The sequence below is a fragment of the Mchenga conophoros genome, linkage group LG18, assembly GCF_057382185.1.
Source record: "Mchenga conophoros isolate Kocher_MC1m ecotype Shallow Benthic linkage group LG18, M_conophoros_male_GT1.1, whole genome shotgun sequence".
Lineage (NCBI taxonomy): Eukaryota > Metazoa > Chordata > Actinopteri > Cichliformes > Cichlidae > Mchenga > Mchenga conophoros.
Window position 1 is genome coordinate 35329745 of NC_140543.1, and position 23344 is coordinate 35353088.

The window sequence follows — 23344 nt, forward strand, 5'->3', positions numbered from 1 at the left end:
TTATCTCCATGTATTCAATACTTATTCCCTGTGTCATTTCACTTTATTTATTGTGGTTTAACTTGTATACTTATATGTTCTGATTTGTTTGTATGACGTCAATATTTGGCTTGATGGCAACATCTGGTGGAAATGTTGTGTCAATGGTCCACTTGGAAATCCCCTTACTGATAAAAATGCTGATGTGTCAAATACTTATTTTCCCCGCTGTAGGTAGCTCCTTGTGATCCTCCAGCTTCAGGAAATCACATCAACATCTTTTGAGGAAGAAGTTCATCTCTGTCTGCTGAGCTTCATCCTTTCTGTTACAAATGTGATGTTCAGTATGTTCAGTGCGTTCTGTGTGAGTATTGCAACATCATCCTACTGGTGGTGATCACATGTCACAGTCTTTTGCCATGAATGACCTGTTAATCCGAGTTACTGAAGGAAAGGCCACCACTGTGTAAGGGCACACACGCACACACACACACACACAGTGCAGTCATAGAGAAGTTTTAGTTCTAGTTAATCTTTTGGAAATAAACAATAAAAGCGGAGTTTTTTTAGTCCAAAGAAACTACAGGCCAGACTAAGATGCGACAGTGCTGACATTGCATAATTCATGACAGCTTAGACATGATTAGTTGTTGAATTAATGTTCTCGTGTTATGAGATATAGACGCACATGATTAACATTCATTCATTTACCATGACGTGTTTCTGTGATTTGTGTGTGTGTTGTGACTTGTGACGTATTTCGTGGACACGTTCCCTTCAGTTTGAGGTTCCTGTAGAAAAACTTGCACAGCCTTGTAAATGGTGCCGAATGAACGGACTGAACCAGGAGCTTCTCCGTAGCGTCTCCACGGGTCTGTCAAACACTGAGAGAAGAGCTCAGTGACGCTCCGAGCAGTTCAGCTGCAAGCCGTTGATCTGGAGCTGTCCTTGGTGCTAAACACCTCAATCCAATTACCCCACCCCCAACCCCACCCCCCTCTGTTCCTCTATTTCTCCTCCTTCAGTCCGGCGACGCTCCCAGACCCCGCCGCTTCGCGCTCGTATTTGATATTCCGTGAGCGCTCGGGTGTTCCCCTCCTGCTCTGACGGTGTGTTTTGGGGTAAAATGTGGCCACGGGCCGGTCTGCGTGTTCTCGACGGGATTCACGAATTAATGGCCGGCGGGGATATGAAGCAGCAGCTGGGGTAACTCACAGGGTACTATGGTGGGACCTCCTGGGAAGCCAAAAGTTGGACTTCTCCGCCATGTCAGCTTGCTCCACAGAGGTAAGCTCCACGAGCGTTTTTATGTGTCATCACTGACACGAGGAGAGCGCAGCAGTTGTGTCTTTCTTTCTGTACTTTGTAAACTTGGAGTGCATTCGCGCATAATCACGAGTTAAGCCTGAGTCTCTTGAATCGCTTGACAGAAAGGACCGTTCTCACTTTGGACTGCGGCTGGTGTCCGCAAGAAAAGGAAGAGAAGAAACACGCGGAAGCAGTTCAAAGTAGTTTACGTGATCATTAGTGAGCGCACAATCTCATAATTCTAATGAAGTCAGTGCTTGTTTGCAGACATCAGCTCTCCCGGACTCTGGGGGAAAAACGCGAAAGATGCTCTTCTAGTCGTGACGTGGCAGCTCTGTGTCCTATGAGTGTCCCAGGAGAAGATAGACGGTCTATAATTAACTAAGGTAGACTTGAGCCAGGGGAGACGAGGCCTTATGCCGCTACTGGGATTTGTGGAACTCCATTACACAATCAGATAAGAGTCAAAGGACTTCTAATGGCAGCATAAGCTCTAAGACTAACTGCATAATGGCTCCCTTTTCTAAAAAGCACTGTTTAGATTCCAGATATTCCCTGGAGGTGGATTCAAATTGCTCTTCCCTGTTTAGTGATTTCATCAGAGAACTCTTTGTAATTAAAATAGTAAAACTTCCTGGACTAGCAAATATTAGATTATGTGATGTGCTTTTCAAAATAACTATTCTGATATGACTTTAATTTGCTGTAAAACTCTGCGATCTATCTGCTTTAAAACAAAGCAAAATCATTTACTGGGAGCACATAAGCTGCAGTAAATTCTACAATCCCACATTACATATGTAACGCACATACGTGTGTTTTTAGCAATTTTAGATTCCAGCTGACCAGACATGAGATAAAAACAACAGCACGGGGAGCACAGGGAAGTGACAGCTCGGCAAAGTGTCCGAGAAACACCTTCAAACTTGCTGCTCCAATCGTTGAGTTCCTGAATGTATATGCACATAAAAAGCGTGTATTCAGTTTTATTTATACTGTGCCACTTCAGAATAATTCTGTATTTATTAATTTATTTAATCTATTCTCCTCAGTAGGAGATCTTCTATAGAATAACCTGGTCGTACTGGTGTAATGGCTCATGTCTCTTTTTCCAGCCATGGATCTTACCAGGACTTCTGCTGGCCTGAACACAGAGAGGTGGGCCTGGTGGGCCTGGGCAATCTTCCCCTGACCAGCCACCGCCATCATCTTATCGAGCTCCATACGCACATACGCACACACTGCAAAAGCCTGTGTTTGAGGTGACCCACCCCCACAGTAAGACAGCAGTCAAAGCAAACATGACAGACAAGGTGAGTTTTAGCACGCCCAAAGTCAACCCCCGACCCGCTGCAGCTCCTTTGCTCCCCCCTGAGCCAGTGGACATCATCCGCACTAAGGCCCGCTCACGGCGGGTCAGACTCAACGTCGGTGGGCTTACACATGAAGTGTTATGGAGAACACTTGACCGGTTGCCCCGAACTCGTCTGGGACAGCTAAGGGACTGCAACACCCACGAGTCACTGCTGGAGATCTGTGATGACTACACCCTCACTGAGAACGAATACTTCTTCGACCGGCACCCGGTGGCCTTCTCCTCCATCCTCAACTTCTACAGAACAGGAAAGCTTCACATGATGGAGGAGATGTGCGCTCTGTCTTTTGGACAGGAGCTGGACTATTGGGGCATTGATGAGATCTACTTGGAGTCCTGCTGCCAGGCACGCTACCATCAGAAGAAGGAGCAGATGAACGAGGAACTGAGGAGGGAGGCAGAGACACTGAGGGACAAGGAGGGAGAGGAGGAGGAGCAGGGCTGCTGTCCTGACAAGAGGCAGAAGCTGTGGGATCTGCTGGAGAAGCCCAGCTCCTCTATAGCTGCAAAGGTAACAAGAAACACAGCCGGCACACATGATTGATGCTAGAACGTGAATGAAACCTGTGATAATGTCTCAGGTCACATTCAGGTTTCCTAAAAGTGCACAAGATGATATGTGGGCAGATTAGGTCTGTTACAAAGAAGAGTTATTTGGATAATAGAGAGAAGACATAAGACAGAGGAAGCTGCACGCTACCCTTCAGTATCTACTGAATCTGTGATGACGCTAATGAGAAGCAAGCAGAAGCACAGTTATGAAAGAAATGCACATTTTCTTGATTTTGTTATGATTCTCAATACTTTCAACTGTCAGAGCTAATATCAAAGAGTTTTATTATAACCAGTAACCTCTGGATCTTATCTCTCCTTTACCACAGCTCTTTATTTCATTGGTGCATGAAAAGGTTGTGCGATATAATAAACCGTACTCCAGCTCGAGTTTTTTGTCATTTAGCTTCAAAGTTGCTGCACCATAGGTGTGCTTCATGTTTTGAGGGAAAGATTTATGTATAACCAGTGAGAGCAAAGTTTCTGCTTGTAATCGAGCAGATGTTTTTATTAATCTGATGAAAAGAGTCAATAATTTGTTTTCAGGAAGAAAGAAAGTGGATTTCCAGTGAGTGAGGTTCACAACTGTGTCTGCGCAGTTTCTGTTCAGTAATGTTCTTCACTGAGTTCGTGCCGGACACACTGCAGGTTTACCACAGCAGCCTTGCTGTGCCTATTTTATTGTCTGCAGCAGAGGAGACAGACAGCTCCTCCAAGCAGAGCATCAGTTCATTACTAACGATGTGACAGCAGTGTCTTCTGCTGAAAACTAGTCTCTTCTTCAGTTTAAGAAATACAACAAGAGTCCAACAGTTAGGTCCTTGTATATTAGGACACTGACACACGTTTCGTTTTTTAACCTGTTTACTGAAACATTTTCCAGTTATAGTTCTATAACAGACATGGACATGATGTGTAGACTCCCAGCTTTCATTTCGAGGGAATCCACGTTCAAATTGGGTGAAGAGTTTAGACATTTCAGCTCCTTAACATGTGGTACCCTCTTTTTAAAAGGACCAAAAGCAATTGGACAGTTGGCTCAAAGGCTGTTTCAGGTAGGTGTGGGCAGTTCCTTCCTTATGTCCTTATCAAGTAAAAGACCTGGAGCTGATTTGAGGTGCGGTGCTTGTATTTGGAGATTTTGCTGTGAACAGACAACATGTGGTCAAAGGAGCTGTCCATGCAGGGGAAACAAGCCATCCTGAAGCTGCGAAAGCAGAAACAAACATCCATCGGAGAAATTGCTACAATAGTGGAGTAGGAAAATTTACAATTTGGTACATCCTGAGGAAGAAGGACAGCTCCAAAACACAAAAGGACCTGGATGTCTGTGGAAGACAACAGTGCTGGAAGTAGAATAGAAGTAGAATATTCTTGAATGACCAAGTCAGTCACCTGATCTTAACCCAACTGAGCATTTCACATGTAGAAGACAGACAGGCCACAAACAAACAGCAACTGAAAGCTGCTGCAGTAAAGGCCTGGGAGAGTCAGGAGGAAACTCAGCATCTGCTGATGTTCAAGACTTCAGGCTGTCATTGTCAGCAAAGGGTTTTCATCCCAGTATTAGAAATGAACATTTTCTTTTCAGTTATTTAATTTGTCCAATTACTTTTGAGCCCCTGAAATGATGGGATTGTGTTAAATGAATGCTTTAGTTACTTATGTTTTCATACAGTCTTTTTGTTCAACCCGCTGAATGAAAGCTGAAAGTCTAAAGTTCGACTGCATCTGAGTTGTTTCATTTAAAATGTACTGTGGTAATGTGCAGAACCAAAATCAGGAAAAACATTGTCTCTGTCCTGATATCTATGGACCTAACTGTGTGTGAACCTGCGAGAAGAAGAGGCAAGAACACAACAGAAGAATTAAAAGAGATATTGTAATATAGCTCACAGTCACTGTAAGCTTAGGAAAACCCACTTAGTCCAAAATAAAGATATAAAGATAGTGACAGTGGTTCTGCAGCACAAATGAGCTGCTGTGGTAGGTAAGGTCCTTGGAGCAGGATCTCAGCTTGAACCCTTCTGGAAAGAGACTTCAGATGTTGTTCTGGAGCCACTCTTACAGCTCGGCCTCTATCAGTGAGTCCACGTCTCTCTGACTTCTGGTACACTTTAAAGTCATCCACACGGGAGGTGGCTGGTAGTTTGTCAAGACCTGTCTGAGGGTGTTAGGGTAGTGGGGAAAGGATGTTACCTTCACATATGGTGACATACCTCCAACTCTATATTATATATATATGATCTAACTGTAGGAAAATGTGAAGAACAAACAGCTATAAGTGAAGAGGAGCTCATACACAGAAGTCAGTGGGCAAGGGAGCCAAGAAATCGGGGGGTGGATTTTATTAGTGACTCCCAGTTTCTGTCTGACTGACCGAAGAGCTTTGCATGCCAAGAGTAAGCAAGCAGGACAAAGATAGACTTTTCGTAGATGCAGCTTCAACAAACTGGGCTTTATTTGCTTCCGTCAACATGAGCAAACCCAACGTGTAAGTGACAAATACAAGTATAGAGACAAGGCAGTGCTGGTTGGCATAGCTGATCAGAGTTCCCTGTGTTTAGATCGTGTCGAGCAGATGGAGGGAGATGGCTACTTCATAGTTAGACTCAGTGAGAACCTCTTTATCCTCCACAGCAGGAGGAGGTCATGATGGAGGCAGTGAGAAAGAAACAGCATCGTTATAATAGCTGTGAGCCGAGTCGCTGTGACACGTGCATTTTACCTGGGAAGACTTTTTTGTTTTGTTGTCATGTTTTTGTGCTCATTTTATAAACAGTCTTGTTACTTTTTAAACTGATTTCCATCAATCAGATAAAAGTAACACACTGTGGAAACCAGTTCGAGACATAGCGAGTTATAGCTGACATCACTGATGTGCTGATGCAGGACTGAGTAAAATTCGTTTCATTACATGGCGATCAAACAAACCAAGCTTTATGTCGCACATGTGTGTGTGCGGGTGCTAATGGCTGACTGTGCACAAAGCAGCAGCGTTAGTAGCAATCACACAGAGTATTTTCATCTGTGCTCCTCAGTGCTCTGGAAGCTCAAAGCACCGTCCTCTGTTATGTGGAACAAAAGTGCCTCTATATGACTGGGACTTGGAGCTGTAGCCTCCGTACTGCATGAACAAAGTTCAGCCTCAACAATTTGATGCTTAACCTTTAGGACTGGACCGAACTCTTGTTCTTTTTATTGCCTTCGGTGCAGATATTATATTCAGATCTCACTGCAACATCACAAACGTTTAGCTGATTCGTTTCTGAAGTATCAGACTTAGGAAGTATAAGGTTAGGAAACATTTATAGTGACCAAGATAATCTATGAACTGAATTCCAACAGTGACTGATTATTTCTATTCAATTAAAAGAACAGAAACATTCAATTTAATATACTCGTATCATTTTCTACACAATATTTAAGGTGTCTTATATATGTCTATATAATCATTTCCTAATCACCTAACCAAGTTAGTGACAGCTAGTTCTTCCTTCTAAAAATATAACAGCACTGGCCTTTAGCAGAGCCATGTGACCCGGCTGGAACCGTAGTGTCAGCAGGAGGGAAGCCGCTTAGGCCACTCTGCAGTGACACCAGCCATGTGGCAGTGATGCAGCAGCACTTAACCAATAGGAGGGCCTCTTTCCGGTGATGTGAGCGGCTCAGTGCTGCTGCTTATTAGAAAAGAAGCATCACCTGGCTATTTGTAAACCACTGCGCACAGTTTGTCATGTCCAGATGGTCAGCTGTACATCCACCAGCAATAGTTGTACTTTTATTGGATAATATGAGTATTAAATCTTTAAATAATAGAGATTAGTTTCATAAACTTTACATAATCTGTATAATCTTCTTATTTTTGGCAGAGATGTTTTAGCATGTCCTCGTTGCATCCTTTGTTTGACGCACACTCAGGCTGTAGTGTTGGGCTGTTCGGGTTCACTTCTCATCTCTTCCACATGTATTTAAAGCTTTTTGTGCTCCATTGTTATATGATCACCTGTGCATGCACTTATCCTGCACACAGTTTTGTGATGTATTATTATCAGTCCTTTATTTATGCAGGTAAAATCTCATTGAGATTAAAAGACAGTTATGACAGCACACCTGTAATGCAACTATGAGTCTGACTTAGGAGTACGGCTTAATCTCCTTTGGAGCTTTTACCAGGACTGCTGCTGCTGCAAATAGACTAACTGTTGGCAGGTTGGATAGTCTGTCCTGTCCACTGTCTGACCTGCAGTGGGGAAGGTGGTGGGGTGGAGCTGGATAAAGTCACAGACTCAATCTGGCTGTGCAGTTTCAGCATTCGTCCATTTTCTTCTGCTTGTCCGTTCAGCATCACTGATGACGCTGAGCGGTACACGTTCGTTCAGACACGGGGAAGGCCTCAGCTAGCCCGTGGATTCAAATCCAAACCTCATCTGGTCTCCAGCCTGACTCAGAACTGGTTGGATGAAATTCAGTCTAGAAAAACTGATTGATAAGAAGAACGAGATCTTTTTTGGAGTGGAGAAAATGGTTTGCTCACTTTGTAGTCAGGACATTAGAGACACCGCATGCTGTTTAGGGTAGTATGTTAATGCTTTACATACTGGCTTCACCTGTTCACACAATACCTGTCTCTGATAAACCACGGGTCCACATCTCAGCACTTTTAAAATGTTACTGTACTTTATGACCTTTTGCATGCTTGCTGGACCACACAAGGGGAAAGTCTGTGATCTTAACAGTTTATGTTCAACAATGACTTCTCACAGTCAGAGGCCTACTGCAGGGAGCTTCAGTGGTCTCAGCTGTCCACTTTGACTTAAATGTGTTCTTTATTTAGCAAAAATGGGAATTTGTATTTCATGTAAAGCTAATAGGTTGCATGTTATATTTCAGCTTGAAGAGTTGCAGCGTTTCTGCTCAGGACTGATGTGCCTCACTAGCATATCAGCTGTGTATACGTTGTATTGTGTGCAGAGGAGGAAAACCCGTCGATGATATGACACAGAGGCTTTTTAAGCCGACGGGATCAGTCAGAGACAGAATTAAAAGACTGTCCATTAGATTTTTGACAGCTGCTTCCTGCCTCATCTTTGACGTTGTACTTGCATTTTTCTATTTAAACCTTTAAACTGCGTTTGCTTACATTTAGGTCTCCATTAAGTAGATTATATAATAATACAAAATGATGGGATTAGTGTCTGATCCGCATGTCTCAAAGTGAGACGAAGGCTGTAAATCTGGTTCGCTAAAAAAGGATGCGTTCTGCTTTATGGGTTTGTTTGTGTCTTTTTGTGCACACAGTTTGTTAATGATGTGTGGACTCATGTAAAACACTGTGGAAGTGCAGGAATAATCCACAACAACCTGTGAGCTTAAAGAGAAACGAGTCATAACACACCCACAGCCACTTTACATGGAATACCTGTGTTCATGTAGCAGTTAGTAATCATTTCAACACTTGAATGAAATGTAATATTCACAGTGAAATCCTGAGTGAAATGCAGGACAACACTGAGTCACTGCGTGTGTGTGTAAAGTGTCTGGTTCAGCTAAATAAGCTTGCCTGACAGCTATAAGCAGCTACTCAGAGGTCTATAGTTTACTGGCCTTGTGCCTTCACATAGGAGCGGTAGAGTGATTCACTAATGTACTGTAGCTTTCAGTTTGAAATGCTTCCATTCGGATGGGAATTTATGGCTGTGGCAGCACGAAGCCCAAAAGCCAAAGTGGTTTTTCTTCAGCCAAGTTCAGCCTGTCAGCTGTAAATCTTTGGTTGGCGCACATCTCCACCGTGAGTGTGCAGAGCTAACGTGCTAGCAGCCTCTTTCTGCAACTGTAGTTTCATCAGTATACAAAAGCCACGAGGCATTACTAATCTTTCCTGCATCTCCTGTAGTAGTCAGATCTTTTATTTAGAAATATTTGGTACTGCTTACAAAATGTTACTGCAGTACAGAAAAAAGAAATCAAATTCACTCCTAAAAGTCAAAGTACTTCCAGAAGCTTGTTCTTCCACTTTATTCCACATAATTTATGGACTTTTTTAGATTCAGATTTCTTTGTATGTGTAGATTACTTGGGCCCATTAGACATCTTTATGTACAGTTTACTGAGAAAATGTTGATGTATTCAGTCCTTATGTTTCCTGCTGTAGAGTCGAGCAGTGAGTTCAGCCACAGCAGCCTGTTCTGAAACGTGGTTATTACCGTCTCTCATGATGGATATGATACGCTCCACCAGCTCAAAGTAAGATTTACAAATGTGTGCACCAAGGAGTACTTTACAAACCTCGAAACATACGCAGCTTATTAAGTTCACCTTCACACATCTGACCATTTTCTCTTTCAAAACACTTTCTGTGTGTCTAACACGACACATCCCTCTCAGTGCGTGACGCCAGAACTGGGCTAGGACTTTTTCAAAAAAATCATTATTTTATGTTAGCGTAGAACTTTTCATAATTCTGACCAAAATAGTGAAAATCAATAAATGAATCCTCTTACAGAAACATGTAGTTTCAAAATGTGGAAAAATGGGAGTTATTCCTCTTTCTTGTTACAAAGACAAAGCCGAGACATTTATTCAGCCTGAGCTTCATATCTGTGGTCTGGACTGGGCTACATTCACATCAGCATCACGGCCAGCCAATAAGTAATTATTCCAAAACAACTGAACTGACTTGAGTTCAGTTATGTTAAATGCATCGTGGGCAACAGTTGCTTTAAATGTAACTGGTTTGTGGCCCCAGATATTAGCCCACTGCACAGAGTTTCCCTAAGACGAAATGAAGCGTCACTTGTTTTACCGTTTGTTCACAAAATCACACGTGCAAATAGTTTTTATTTGTTTTTATGTCAGACTGAGAAGAATCAAACGAGGGCTGTGGAACATCTCGAGTAATGAATGTGGAAATAAGTGAAGCTCAGAATCAACTTCAGTGTAACAAGAGATAAAAACATGTGACCCATGAAAGCAGCGTCTTCAAATAGAAACCATGTTGACCTCTGCAGAAACAGCCACTGTCCAACAGATCCTGCGCCTGTTGTTCCACAAATAACTCCACGTATTGATCACAGCTTGGATTTCTCTGCTCAATCGCTTTATCCAGTCTTTCATTGCAGCTTGTCTTCTTGTTCTATAAACTATCAGATTTCCATTTTGGTCACAATCTGAGAGACGTTTTTCCTCTCTTTGTCTCGCTCGTTTGTTGTCGACCCCGGCCGTGAACATTTTTCCCTCACACTCGGACAAGAATGAAGTAAAAAGCGATGCAGTATTATTGAACGTGTGTCAATGCTGCACCAGAATTTAGTGATGTCTTCTCATGAAACTGGTCTGGTAATTCTGTTAAAAAGACAATCAAACGGCAGTCAACACGGGCTCTCGCCTCGGTGACGAAAGGATAAATAAACGAGCAGTACGTCTGCTGTTAGAGGGGGAAACGTTAACCGACGGTTGAACATGCAGCTGAGTATCTGTGTCTCCATTCAGTGCACAGAGTCCATTCACAGTCACTGAGCTCAACTCTGAACTGGACTCAGAATCTTTTGTCCAGTGTCATTGTGTCCTTTCAAATTATGAATCCTGTTTTGTTTCCTTACTTGGAATCTTTCTTAATGAACAGACTTCTTATCTTTATGTTTTGTTTGCTTCATGAACCAAATAGAGATGACATGCAGTACCCATAACACCGACTTTTAACACGTTCACTTAAAGAGATTCGTTGTGACGAGTGGAGTCCATTTCTTTGTCAGCGACTCAAACTTTTATGTAAAAAAGTGTTGCTGAGCACCTGAATGTCAAACGTGGAGACTCACTATATGGCTTCTAAAGCAGCTTGTCTGTTCTTGGTACTGCTTAGAATCTTCCCTGAGTGTCAAGGTCACAGCATTTGGCAGCCACTAAGCCATTAAGACGCTGCAGGGTGGACACCGTTTGATATATCTGCCTTATACTCCCCTGTGCTTTGTCCCTCTTTGACTTTCTATTTATCTCCTCTTTCTTCTTTCTCAATGTTTCGTAGTTTATTCCCAGTTTTTACTTTTGTCTAAACTCTGTAATGATGTAATGCTCGGTGTCTTTTATCGTTACCGTGATTGGCCAGAAGCTCCCCCACTGAAAATAGCTCAGATAATCCATCACATGGTTTCACAGACACCAGGACAGTTGTGGTGGTGGAATAAGAACAAAACTACAGATACAGAGATTAATGATGTTCCTTTTTTAACTGATCATTTCCTGCTCATCAGTCACGCAGTGTTAGCTATCAGTAGAGCGCTCAGTCCATGTTCCAGTGTTTAAATAAATAACTCAGCACGTCTTTAATGTGGCCTACACACTTTTATAAAGTTTAAAACAACTGCACAAGCATAAAAACTGTTATATTTATTGGGGTTGGAGTGCTGCTGACCTCTTGTCATGCTTTGGGATTGTCAGGCCTTCCATAGAGGCTTCTCCAAGGTAGTTACAAAATGTGCCCTCGTCCAGGCCCCTGGCTGAATGAGGCTCGTCCTGACTCTGATAAAACTCTACATGTTGTAGCCTATTCTGGTTAACACACATCACACTGAAGTCGCAAACAGTGCAGGAGGATTAGGCTCTTCAGCCGTCCTGGGAATTCAAGCATCGTTGATAATCAGCATCATTTACACACACCGTCCAGCTGCAAGGCAAACAGTGCAAGAAGTTTTAAATGTTCCCAAGACAAAGTTTGGTCTTTGCAGAAGCTTGTCCACAAGGGCTGATCCTTTCAGCACTGTTGCAAGTGATGTTAAACACAAGCATGGATGACAAGCTTCTATTTAATGAATGTTGCTAATCTTGTTACCGAGCTCAGTCCACAGATTCAGTAACATTAGCAAGTGGTGGAGGCCAGCAGGTGCAGGTGGATGACGGAAAGGCAGGAGGAGCAGAGACCCGAGGCGGTGAACTGAAGAGGGGGTCAGATATAAACCAAGTTTAGGTGGAGTTTGTTTTCGTTGTGCTGACTTTTTACAGTCAGTTACAATAACTCGTACTGCTGCTAGCTAGCATGACGGAGTTTCTATACTGCTGGGCGGGTGCTTTTATCTTATTTTATTTGGAAGGTTAGTTAGTAGAGATGCCAACCGTCCCTTAAAATACGGAATCGTCCCGTATTTAGAAACAAAAGTTCACGTCCCGTATTGAGCTAATAAGGGACGCACTTTGTCCCGTAATACAGTGAGAATCAAAAGTAGTCTATAAATGTTAATGGAATTAACACTTTGTTTGAAAACATAATTCCCAGCCCCTCTCCTGCTTTGTGACCAATGAGCTGACAGCACACTTACGACAATTCGAGTATGACAATTCAGATTACCGCTCATCTCATTGGTCGAGGAAAGGTCGCTTACGGAGAAAATACCGGAAGACAACAGATGACCACAACAAGAAGCATGGCCAACAGGGGAACAAACGCCGACACTGCGGTGCAAGTCTCGGACGACAGTACACCTAAAGCTGGGCAGACACTGTGCGATTTTTTCAGTCACGTTATTCAGCTCCTGCTCAAACTGCACGATTGACTCGCAGGGGTTAGAAGTTGGTAGGTCACGATGCAGGTCTCACACTATACGGCCCGATGCTCTGATGCGACCTGAGTGCTCACACTGTGCCTCCATAACATGAAGGTTATAACAGAAAATCTGTCGCGCTCTCCCTCTGTCTTTCACTCACACAGACACACCACCACCATCAACTTTGCTAAATTGCTAATGAAAAACATGATCAGGCAGCTGTGATTGAGCAGCATGTAAATCCAACTATTTTCACGGTTGTTGTGGTCGTGATCATTTCTGAGGCCACATCGAAAAGGCTCGGATGAGCTTTCCAAAGTTCTACAAGTTGTGCCTCCATCACTTGTGTCCAGATCACACGCTGCACAGCCGTGCTGCTCCGTCTTTTTCACCGACGTTTGCGCGTGCGCAGTGTGAGCGCCTGTGACACCCTCACGAGCGATTGATGATCGGGAGCTGCTCGAGGTGTTAATCGCTTCTCATTACCCCACGTATACTACACGACGCACGATGAAGGCCAAAATCGGTCCGATCACCAAATCGGTCGCACGACTCAAAAATCGGCTCAAAATGGGCCAAAAATGGCACAGTGTAAGCCCAGCATTAGAGCAGCAATGTTTGTTCGCTCAGAGAAAGAAAAAAAGGAGGAATGGGAAAAGGGAAACACCTGGCTGGAAAAGTGCACGATAACACCTATAAAGCGCACTGCACTGTGTGCCGGCGCACTTTTTCCATAGGCATGCTTCTAGTGGTGGCACAAGAAGAACATGAGGGGCGTGAAAGCTCGGGGAACCCTTTACCAATTTCTTGTCCACCAGGTCACGGCAGAAGCAGATATGGTATGTAAACACTGGTTTGTTGTTTAAACCCTCTGGTTAAGGTTAATATGGGCATGTGCAGTGAATATCAGCGCTATGTGGCCAGAAGTGTGATAATATAACTTATTTTGTGTAATAAACAACTGCAAGGATAGATGATTACAACAAATACATGACTAATACATAAAAGTAATACATAGATGAATAATGAGTTATGATGCGTAATCATGGGAACAAGTGGGTTTACAAACAGGAGCAGCTGATTAGCTTTAGAAAAGCTGAAATAATACCTCAACTGAAGCCAATTGTACTAAATGCACTAAATGTGCACTGTTACAAGAATGATTTTGTTCTATTGTTTTCTATTAATTTATATAATTTTAAGTTAAGCAGGACAGAGTTCTTTTAAAGAAAGATTTACTTATATTCTCAAAAGTTAAGCATGACAGGCTTCTGTTTAAGAAGGAGACCTGTTTTATGTGTTAATGTTGTCATTGTGAGCTAAAAATAAATGGCTAAATGATCATTTGTTTCACATGTGTTCATATCACAAAGAATAGAATATGCATCTGCTTAAATCAACTTCAAGTCAAATGGTTAAAAAATAATTTCACACACAAAAAAAAAGAGCTACCACACTGGGAAGGGTGAAGACAACTGGGTTGCCCGGCCCTGGCCACGAGGTGTCCCTTATTTATTTTTCAGGGAGTTGGCAACCCTATGTTGAGCTGAAAAAGAACAGTTTGTCCCGGACTTCAGCTACAATGAAAAAGACACCAAGCTGGAGTTATTCTTTGTTTATGCTGCACAGCTGCCTCTTCTTCTCTCATTCTCCCCCTCCCTCTCCTGTTGCTACTTCAATCATGAAACTGATCAATGATCAGCTGATCGGCTCTCTTGTTTGTTTATCGCCCACTTTGCTCCAGAAAGAGGAAACCAGCGGATGTCGCGCTAAACAACAGCAGCACGTTCAAGCTTGATCAGCTGTTAGAATGTATTTAATATTAATTTCTAGTATCAGCTGATGTTTGCTGGAGCCACAGCTGTAAAGCTGCTGGTCATGATGGTTTGTATATGTGGTGAGAGGGAAACATGAAGATGAAACCAGGAGATGTCCTTACTGAATCATCAGAGCTGTGATGGAGAAACAGGTTTACCTTTTAGCTGACATGGATGAGTTGAAGTTATGAACTGTTTCTGAGAGACAAATAACACCTGGATCCTTTTCTAAGTAGCTGACAGCTGGTAACTGTGCAGGGGCGGGTCTAGCAAAGTTTTGCCAGGGGGCCATGTAGGGCATTAACAGGGAGAGGGGGGCACAAAGAAATACTTTCTTATTCTCATTTAAAATGTCTTGCGTTTAAAAAATAATTATGTGAATCTTACAACAAATGTTTTCATCTGATGTAAAATGTATAGAAATCATTATTGTACATAGTAATTTTTTTAGGGTCCCATCATAATTTCTTCAGAAGTAACTAAGTACTGTATATGGTGCCAGTATTTCCCACTTTTTCTAGATACTGCACCAGTACTGTGTGTAAAAACTTTGTGTAAAACTTTTTAAAGGTTGCCATGTTAGAAAAAATATTTTGCCCTGCCGTGCTGTTTATTGATGTGGCAAATGAATAGTTTATGAAAATATATCTAAATCTGTCATCAGTAATGATCATGTCTCACCTCTAGCCTTCTCTGTTTTAATTTCAGGTTTTCACCATGTGTTGTAGATAGTTCAGGAGGTTAACTGACCAAGCAGTCTACTTTCGGGTACTGTTTAGAATACCAGAACAGGGAGGATGGTGTAGGTTTAAGTTTATTAGACTGATTTCCCGGGCGGCCACCTGAACTCACAACTCCTTGTCGCTTGGCCAGGGCCCGGGGGCGCCGACGGTCCGGGCTGATCCCCTCTCCTGCTCGCGGTGGGGGGAGTAGGTTCGGCCGGATGGCTCCCCAGCCTCAGTCGGGCGATGGGGGTATGTGGCGGGGCGTGGCCTGCGGTGCCGTGCAGGGAAGACGGACGCACCTGCACGGCATCTGCAATCACGCCCCGCCGAATATTGTAACGGGTGCTGTGTTTGAGGTTGTTGCGATAACGTTGAGCGGGCAGCGGGAGAGCTGCAGCTCTGTGAGCACTGTGAACAGCAACCGTGTGAGTCAATGAAGTATGCTGCAAAGCATGAACTCGCCCCCGGGTCTGCCGTGGTCATTTACAGTGGTCAACTCCACTTTTCTGTCACTGTTCTAACAGTTACCGTGTTTTATGCTGCATTTCTATTGTGTTCTGAGTTTGTATGGCTGCTATACTGGCAACACTGGTCTCCCTGTGAAAGAGATTTGGTCCCAGTAGAACTCCCTGGTTAAATAAAGGTCAGATAAATGCAGGGGGGGTGTGGGAGTTTGTCCAGTCGCTCTGTCTGATTTCATGGAGCAGTGCTTCAGGAGGATGGCTTCTTGGGCTTGTTATTACAGGCTGTTGGGTCCCAGTAAAGCCACAGTGAGGGCTGATTCTGATCTGGTTTTTTGGAAGACACAGTTTCCAGGTACAGTCGGAGGTATTGGGTTTGGTGGCTTTAGAATCACTTCCCAACTCTTCAAACACACTAACCCTGTCAGTAAATGGACTGGTTCTCATATAGCGCTTTTCTACTGGATCACTCAAAGTGCTTCATACAACATGGTTCATTCACTCGTTCATACAAGCACTTTTTTCTACACCTCAGTGCTTTCTGACAGTCACACACATTCGCACTCCAGTGGAGTATGAATTGGAGCACTCTTGGGTTTAGTGTCTTGCCTGTACTCAAACATGCTAGCTGCAGCAGCCATGGCTCTGCTGCTGACAAGCGTGGAATGAAATCTTTGTTTTGTTGTGTTTCATTTGGATAAGGATTCAAAGCTGATTTCACTTTTAGTCTTTTTAAGCAATTATGAAATGACAAAACATTCAGTTTGTAATCAGTTGCATCATAATGATCATTATAATTTTTCACCTGAAGAATGAACAATGATTTGCAATAATAACATGCAAATACTTTAGAAGTAATCAGTTTTTTCGTGTGACATTTGTACCTTTATCTACTCCACTGACACACAATACGTATTATGTGTTGAAGCCACTGAAATGTAAGCTAACAGGAAATTGAGTTGTCCCCAGAGAACAGTGCAGTGGTCTTTTGTCAGATATCACGTCAGATGTATTTAAAGACAAAAAAATAATCTTGCATCGTCTATTTCCGCCTGTTGCTTGATTCTTCCTGTTGGGGGAGGAAAGAATGAGTAACCAATTCTAACCTTCCTCTCTATCCTTTCTATGTATAGCAGCGCAATCCTATTACAATAAACCTGAAATGTCCTACCAAGGGCTACACTGAGAGGACTCAGAACACACATCCTTCAGCTTCGTTACTCTGCTTTCCCAGTTAGAGTTTTTAAATTGGCTATAAGTAATAGTTGAATCCCCTGGGCCCCTTTTTCCATTCAGTCATTCTCTGAGAAGAAGGTTTTATCTTTATTGAATTGAAAAGGCGACAAAAAGGACAAAATTGTTTCAAACCCTAGGAAACCAAGTGTGAAGCTAAACACGCAGGAGCAAAAACGAACTTTTGTTTCCATTTTCCTCCCCAAAAAAGAAAGAGACGAGTGTTTTTAGGTGTTACTCACTTTGTTTTGCACCGTGTATTGTAGTGCTTTGTCAGATTTTGGAATCATTTCCAGTTGCAGTTAATGTCAGAAGGTTTGTAGTCTTGTGTGTTTTTGTGTTCTCATTAAAATACAAATCTGACATCATGTGAGCACATCGCCGTGATTTTCTGAAGAGACACAGGAAACACTGTAAAATGTTTTTTTGCAGGTTGAATAAAAGCTGTTGTCTTATCACCGCTGCAGGTCTCCTCCTACATGACAAGTTCCACGTGAAAGTGTCCGTGCCAGAATTTTTCACAAAGCTGCTTAAAACATTAAAGTCAGCGTCTGTTTGCTGTAACCTGCCTTACAAAGACAAAAGCAGAAAATGCCCATATGTGGTGATGTGTGGATCGTAAGAGCTTTTCATTTCTGCTTGGACATAATGAACAGATGAAAGTTAAGGGCTGACTGTCACTGTGGATGCACAACTTCCAAAGCTAAATCTTCTTAAGGGCCTTAATCAAAAAGGCCTGACCTTTAGTAGCTTTTCAAATAGCACCACCTTCAGGACAAAGTTGGTACCACCATGAAGGGTAACAAAAAAGTCTCAAAAATGTCTCATGTAGTCTAAGAAACTTCTACTCTAGAATGTACACGTCAGTGATTAGTAGCAACAAACAGGGTTTGTCTTATTAAAGAACGTGTTACTGTTTACAGGCACAGAAACAGATGTAATAGAAGACATGTATGAAGCTAACACTATGCCCAGCTAATGTAATAACCTGCTTTTGTCTTGCAGATCCTGGCCATGATCTCCATCCTGTTCATCGTCATTTCCACAATTTCACTGTCCCTCAACACTCTGCCAGAGCTGCAGGTTGTAGATGAATTTGGCCAGTTCAGTGACAACCCCAGTTTAGCCCACGTCGAAGCCGTCTGTATTGCCTGGTTCACCATGGAATACATGTTACGGCTGCTCTCAGCACCCAATAAGTGGGTCTTCATGAAAGCACCACTGAACATTATTGATTTGCTGGCAATACTGCCTTACTATGTGACCCTCTGTCTAACTGAATCTAACAAGAGCGTGCTGCAGTTCCAGAATGTGCGGCGTGTGGTTCAAATCTTCCGTATTATGAGGATCTTGAGGATTCTGAAACTGGCCAGGCACTCGACGGGGCTCCAGTCTTTGGGCTTCACTTTACGAAGGAGCTACAACGAGTTGGGACTGCTGATCCTGTTTTTAGCCATGGGCATCATGATTTTCTCTAGCTTGGTATTCTTTGCTGAAAAGGATGAAGATGCTACAAAATTCACCAGCATCCCTGCTTCGTTTTGGTGGGCAACCATTACTATGACGACTGTCGGGTATGGTGACATTTACCCACAAACCCTGCTTGGTAAGATTGTAGGAGGGCTTTGCTGCATAGCAGGCGTGCTTGTCATTGCTCTTCCTATTCCAATCATTGTGAACAACTTCTCAGAGTTCTACCGAGAGCAGAAGAGGCAAGAGAAGGCCATCAAGAGGAGGGAAGCTCTAGAACGAGCAAAACGGAGTGGAAGCATTGTTTCTATTAACCTAAAGGATGCTTTTGCCCGCAGTATGGAATTAACAGATGTGTTGGTAGAAAAAAGAGAGGACAGTAAATGTCCCGTTGAAAATCACCTGTCACCCAGTCGCTGGAGCTACCACAAGCACTACCACAATGCAGAGGCAGGTAGCCCTGGCAGGTCTCAACAATACCAAGAAGTGGCCCGGCAGGGCTCCCCAGAGCGATTCAAGCCCACGTCGAATAAAACTACTCCTCAACACCTCAGTGCAAAGCGGCTAGAAGATACTTACAACAAGACAGCAGCCATTCAAGAGCAGCAGGAAAAAATTCGAGAAGAACAGATTGAGATGAAAGAGTTCTCATCCACTCTGGCCCAGCAAGCATCACCTAAAGTCAGTTGTTCCAGGGAATCTTCAACTGCAGCGGATAATTTTGCACTGGAAAGAGGGGAGCGAAGCTCACTGCTCCCCAGTGTTGAAGGAGGTCAAGCTGGTACTCGACATCAGTGTATTCCACCTCCCTTGGACCTAAGTCAGGTCAGCAATATGGCGGTAAAGCAGGGCCCTGACAGCATTCAGCCAATGACATTCATCAAAGAGGGTTTGTATGAGTTCACATCTAACCCCAAAGGAAGGTTGACTGGGGATCTGAATTTGTTCTCACAGAGTGCAGAAAGCTCTGGGATGACCTATGATAGCACCGGCACAGCTTTGGAAGATCACGGCAGCCCTCAAAACACAAGAGCCCTGAAGCTTGACTTCATTGCATCGAAAGATGATGTCCTCGTGGCAGTGATGACACCTGTGGCGACACCCATCCCCACTGGCTCTGCAAAGTGTGCTCAACTACTTACTGACGAATTGGTTTCCAGGTTTTCTCCATCTCCCAGTTATACAACACAGGAAACTAAGTCTCCGCTGGCTATCCTGCAATCTCCATCCCTGGCTCAGCAATATATCAGTCCCAGCACCCCCAAGGGGGGAGGTGAAAGCTCAGCAGGCAGGAGCTTAGAAGGTGAAGGGCAGCTCACTGGCTTAAGCCACCTGGGCAGGAATAACATGGAGAGATCTACTGCTGCCTCGGGTGGTGGTGCTAGTCCATTGTCAAAAGCATGCTCACTCAACAGCACCCAAGACCTAGTAAGTAAGGAAGGAGTGGCCGATGGAGGATTAGAGGAAGCAGAACAGAGAGTAGAAAAACGAGAAAATCACATTGTTCTGGATGGAAGCCGAACGCCGCCCTGTGAAACGAACATGTGAGCTTTAAAGAAAAATGCAGACAGGGCCAAGGCAAAGCAAAGGCTGATGGGATGCTTGACAGGAAGTACCAGGAATAACCTGTGACAGATGCTGTGTGTGTGAGCACTGGACTTTTTGACAAAGACATTAAACAAATCTATCATAAAAGCTGCAACTCTTCCGATCTCACGACACATTCGAACGGTCGTTCCTTTTTTGACCTTGGTTCTGCTGTCATGACTTTATTACTGGAGGACATTCATAAGCACACGCATGCCTGACTGGGCACTGTTTGAACTTGAGTCTAAGTGACACCGTGTGGTGTCAGTGTTACTGACTGATTTTGTTTAAATGAGACATGAACAGTGGCAACCTGACCTGTGTTTTAGGCCTTGTCTGAATGATAATGTTCGGGACTATCCTGAAGAGTCAGATATTCAGTTTCCTAACACTTGCTCCCCAAGGCCGGATTTGAATGGACAGTTATACCAAGGAAAGACAGACCGTGAAAGGAAATTATATTTTTTATATTTACAAATTTTAAAAATCTATCTTTTGCAAGACTTGCAAGAAAAATCAATGATCAGTCATTATTCTGTTGTAGATCTTCCTTACTCATTATTACATTCTTGTAACGGGACAACCACAAGCACATGATACAAGACAAAAGTCCCACATAGTACTGCATTGTCCAAAAGAACATATGTATCTGCTGTTGAGCACTGTGATCTATGCTCTAACTTTAAGTATTTCTATATATTTCAGTTTTATGTTGTTGTTTTTGTTCTTGGTTACTTTTTGTTGTATTTTTCTTTTCATTTTTCTTGTTCCTAAATATGTGAAATGCAGATACAATCTCTACTATATTCACTGTTTGCACAAATTTCCATCCATCCATGTTCTACTGCTTGTCCCTTGTCGCGGGTGAGAGGTCGGGTATACCCTGGACAGGCCACCAGTCTGTCCCAGGGCTTCCACCAATGTCCAGCATGAAATATCCTAACAACGAACATTAGTCAAAAACAATACAAACCCATACTGAGACACACGATTTGAGACAGAAAGACAGAAAGGAAACCTCACACAGTTTCCATGATTACTCACTTGTGGTTCATCATACACTGCTTTAATTCCCAGTTCCCACACATACTGTGTGCGTGATAAAGGTTTGACGAACCTCAGATCTGACTTTGTTTTTGGATTCTTTATCAACACAGTGGCCAGGCGCATAGTGTATTCAGGAAAATGAGTTGTGGAAGTAGAGTTCATGAAAAGCAACCATTGTCTTCTTTCTTTATTTTTGTCTCTGTGAGACTAGTGTCTTATCATAACATCAGCCCTATCTAATCGTTTTAATCTTGCTAGTGTACTCACCAAGCTAAGAATGAGATCTGGTAACATGGAGACTTTCATAAAAAAATAAAAAGGCCAACCAGTCAGCCATCAGGAGTCATATTCAATTGCCCTTGTTTACTTAGCTAGTCTTAGCATGTTTCAAAGAATGTGTCTGATTTGAGTGCCGTACAGCAACAGGCTGTTTTTGGCCACGCTGTTAAAAATGTTCACTGAGACAGTAACAGCAAGCCGGAGTAAAAACGGCCAAAATGTGACTTAAAGTAAGAATTTAGAAAACTGGAAGCTGTTGGTTTACAGTGAGACGACTCAAATGGCTTGTCTGATAGAAAATACTGTGGCTATTAACCATTTGTCTTCCATGCTTTAAGCGTATAATAAATATGACACAAAAAAGTATGTTCCAATACATGGAACAGCATGTCAGAGATAACTAGATATCTTTCTGCAACAGGTCACATTTTGCAGCATGCAAGCTAGCATGCTATTTTGACCACACTTCTGAAAATCTCTTGCATCGATGTCAGCATGCTAGCAGAATTCAGCAGCTGTACTCGTCGTATCACGAGTTATACAACAGCTGCCAGAGTAAGACCATGTGGAAAGAGACAAACGAGGTCTTCTTAGTGAGCGGAGGTCCAGGCTCAAGCATCTGGACTTCAGTTATTGCAAAGACACATCGCTTTAAACCAAGAATAATTGTAATATGATGAGTGCAGAGAGATAAATAGAGGGAGTGTGTCTGTGTGACCTTTAGGTGCTGACTGTATTATAAAGGTAGAACAATAGTTCCCTTTGCAGGGAGTCACTTGAGTAAAAAGACCTGACGTCACTTTAAGCATTATCTTTGGGAACCTTTGACATTTTTCTTTTGTTTGTGTTTTTAAAGATCAGATTTGCATTCATGTGAATGAACCTGACAGATTCAAATGCACATTTAACTGTGTGAATAGAGCAGAGTGAGCAGGTGGTGATTAGGTCACATGCTAACAGGGGAATGGTACTGTCTTATCTGTGTTCCCTGATGAGCTTATCAGTTGTTTCACATTTTTGTTGTTGGTTAAAACTTTGAGCTGTGTGTTGTTCTTAACATCTCAGTACATGAAGTTTTTAAAAATATGTGCCTTTTCATAAATAGATCATTTATGAGAAGGTGAAAAAAACTGTTAGATGTGGCCCGACTTTTTCTTTGTCTTCTTTTCTCGTGCTCTCTCTTTGTCCTTGTGCAGTAGATGTAGTTAAATGAAAATCCTCACATTTTCTGGATTTGCGTACCTTTACAACTTTGTATTATTATCTCATCAACGTTATCGCACCCCATAGCTCATCGTTCCAACCTCACAGTGCCACACTGTCATTTGATTTCATCAGCTGAAAGCAGCACGTTCGGTGTGTGACTCGAGTGCAGCAGCAGATTACTGACAGCCAAACGGACATAACGTCTAAAAACACGGCTTTTTATGTCGTGCAACTGGACTCAGCTAGATTTATGTTATGATAAATTGCACAACATTAACTAAATGTTAATTCTTCCCAAGTATATATCCAGCCTAACGTAGATCAAGACAAACTCAGAGAAGTTTAAAAAGAGCACCGGTTCTAACAAACGTTGGTTTGTCGCTGCTGCAGGTCGGGAAGCATGAGAACAGCGTTATGGCTTTCACAACCTCATCTCCACTCATTTGTCGGAGAATTGTTATTTATATTTGTTCATTCAGATTGTGTACAGTAAACATACAACTGTAAAGCTTCTCGATCTGTCCTGCCAGCTCCACTTCTTTAATGCCCCACTCGTCCATCCTCATATACTTTATTGAATTGTAGCCTGTGCAATGATTAGTATGAGTTATTATATATAGCTCAGTGTAATGATAGTAAATGATAAAGAGTTTTGATTCAGTTATCAAAATGCAAGACAAATAAATGTGTTCATGTGACCTCATCTTGTTGTGTGTATTTTTGTGTCTGTATTTGTGCCACATCAGGTAGTTTTGCTAATATAACCACT

The 23344-nt window shown here is 42.7% G+C and overlaps 1 protein-coding gene across 1 annotated transcript; it reads left to right on the plus strand.

Annotated features, from left to right (window-relative positions):
- The first annotated feature begins 1015 nt into the window (after positions 1-1015).
- Positions 1016-23278, plus strand: LOC146554272 (potassium voltage-gated channel subfamily B member 2-like). Its single transcript, XM_085253899.1, has 3 exons — positions 1016-1266; positions 2403-3173; positions 17992-23278. The coding sequence occupies exons 2-3, from the start codon at positions 2589-2591 to the stop codon at positions 20002-20004; spliced, it is 2598 nt and encodes an 865-aa protein (XP_085110025.1). The 5' UTR covers positions 1016-1266; positions 2403-2588; the 3' UTR covers positions 20005-23278.
- Positions 23279-23344: the final 66 nt, after the last annotated feature.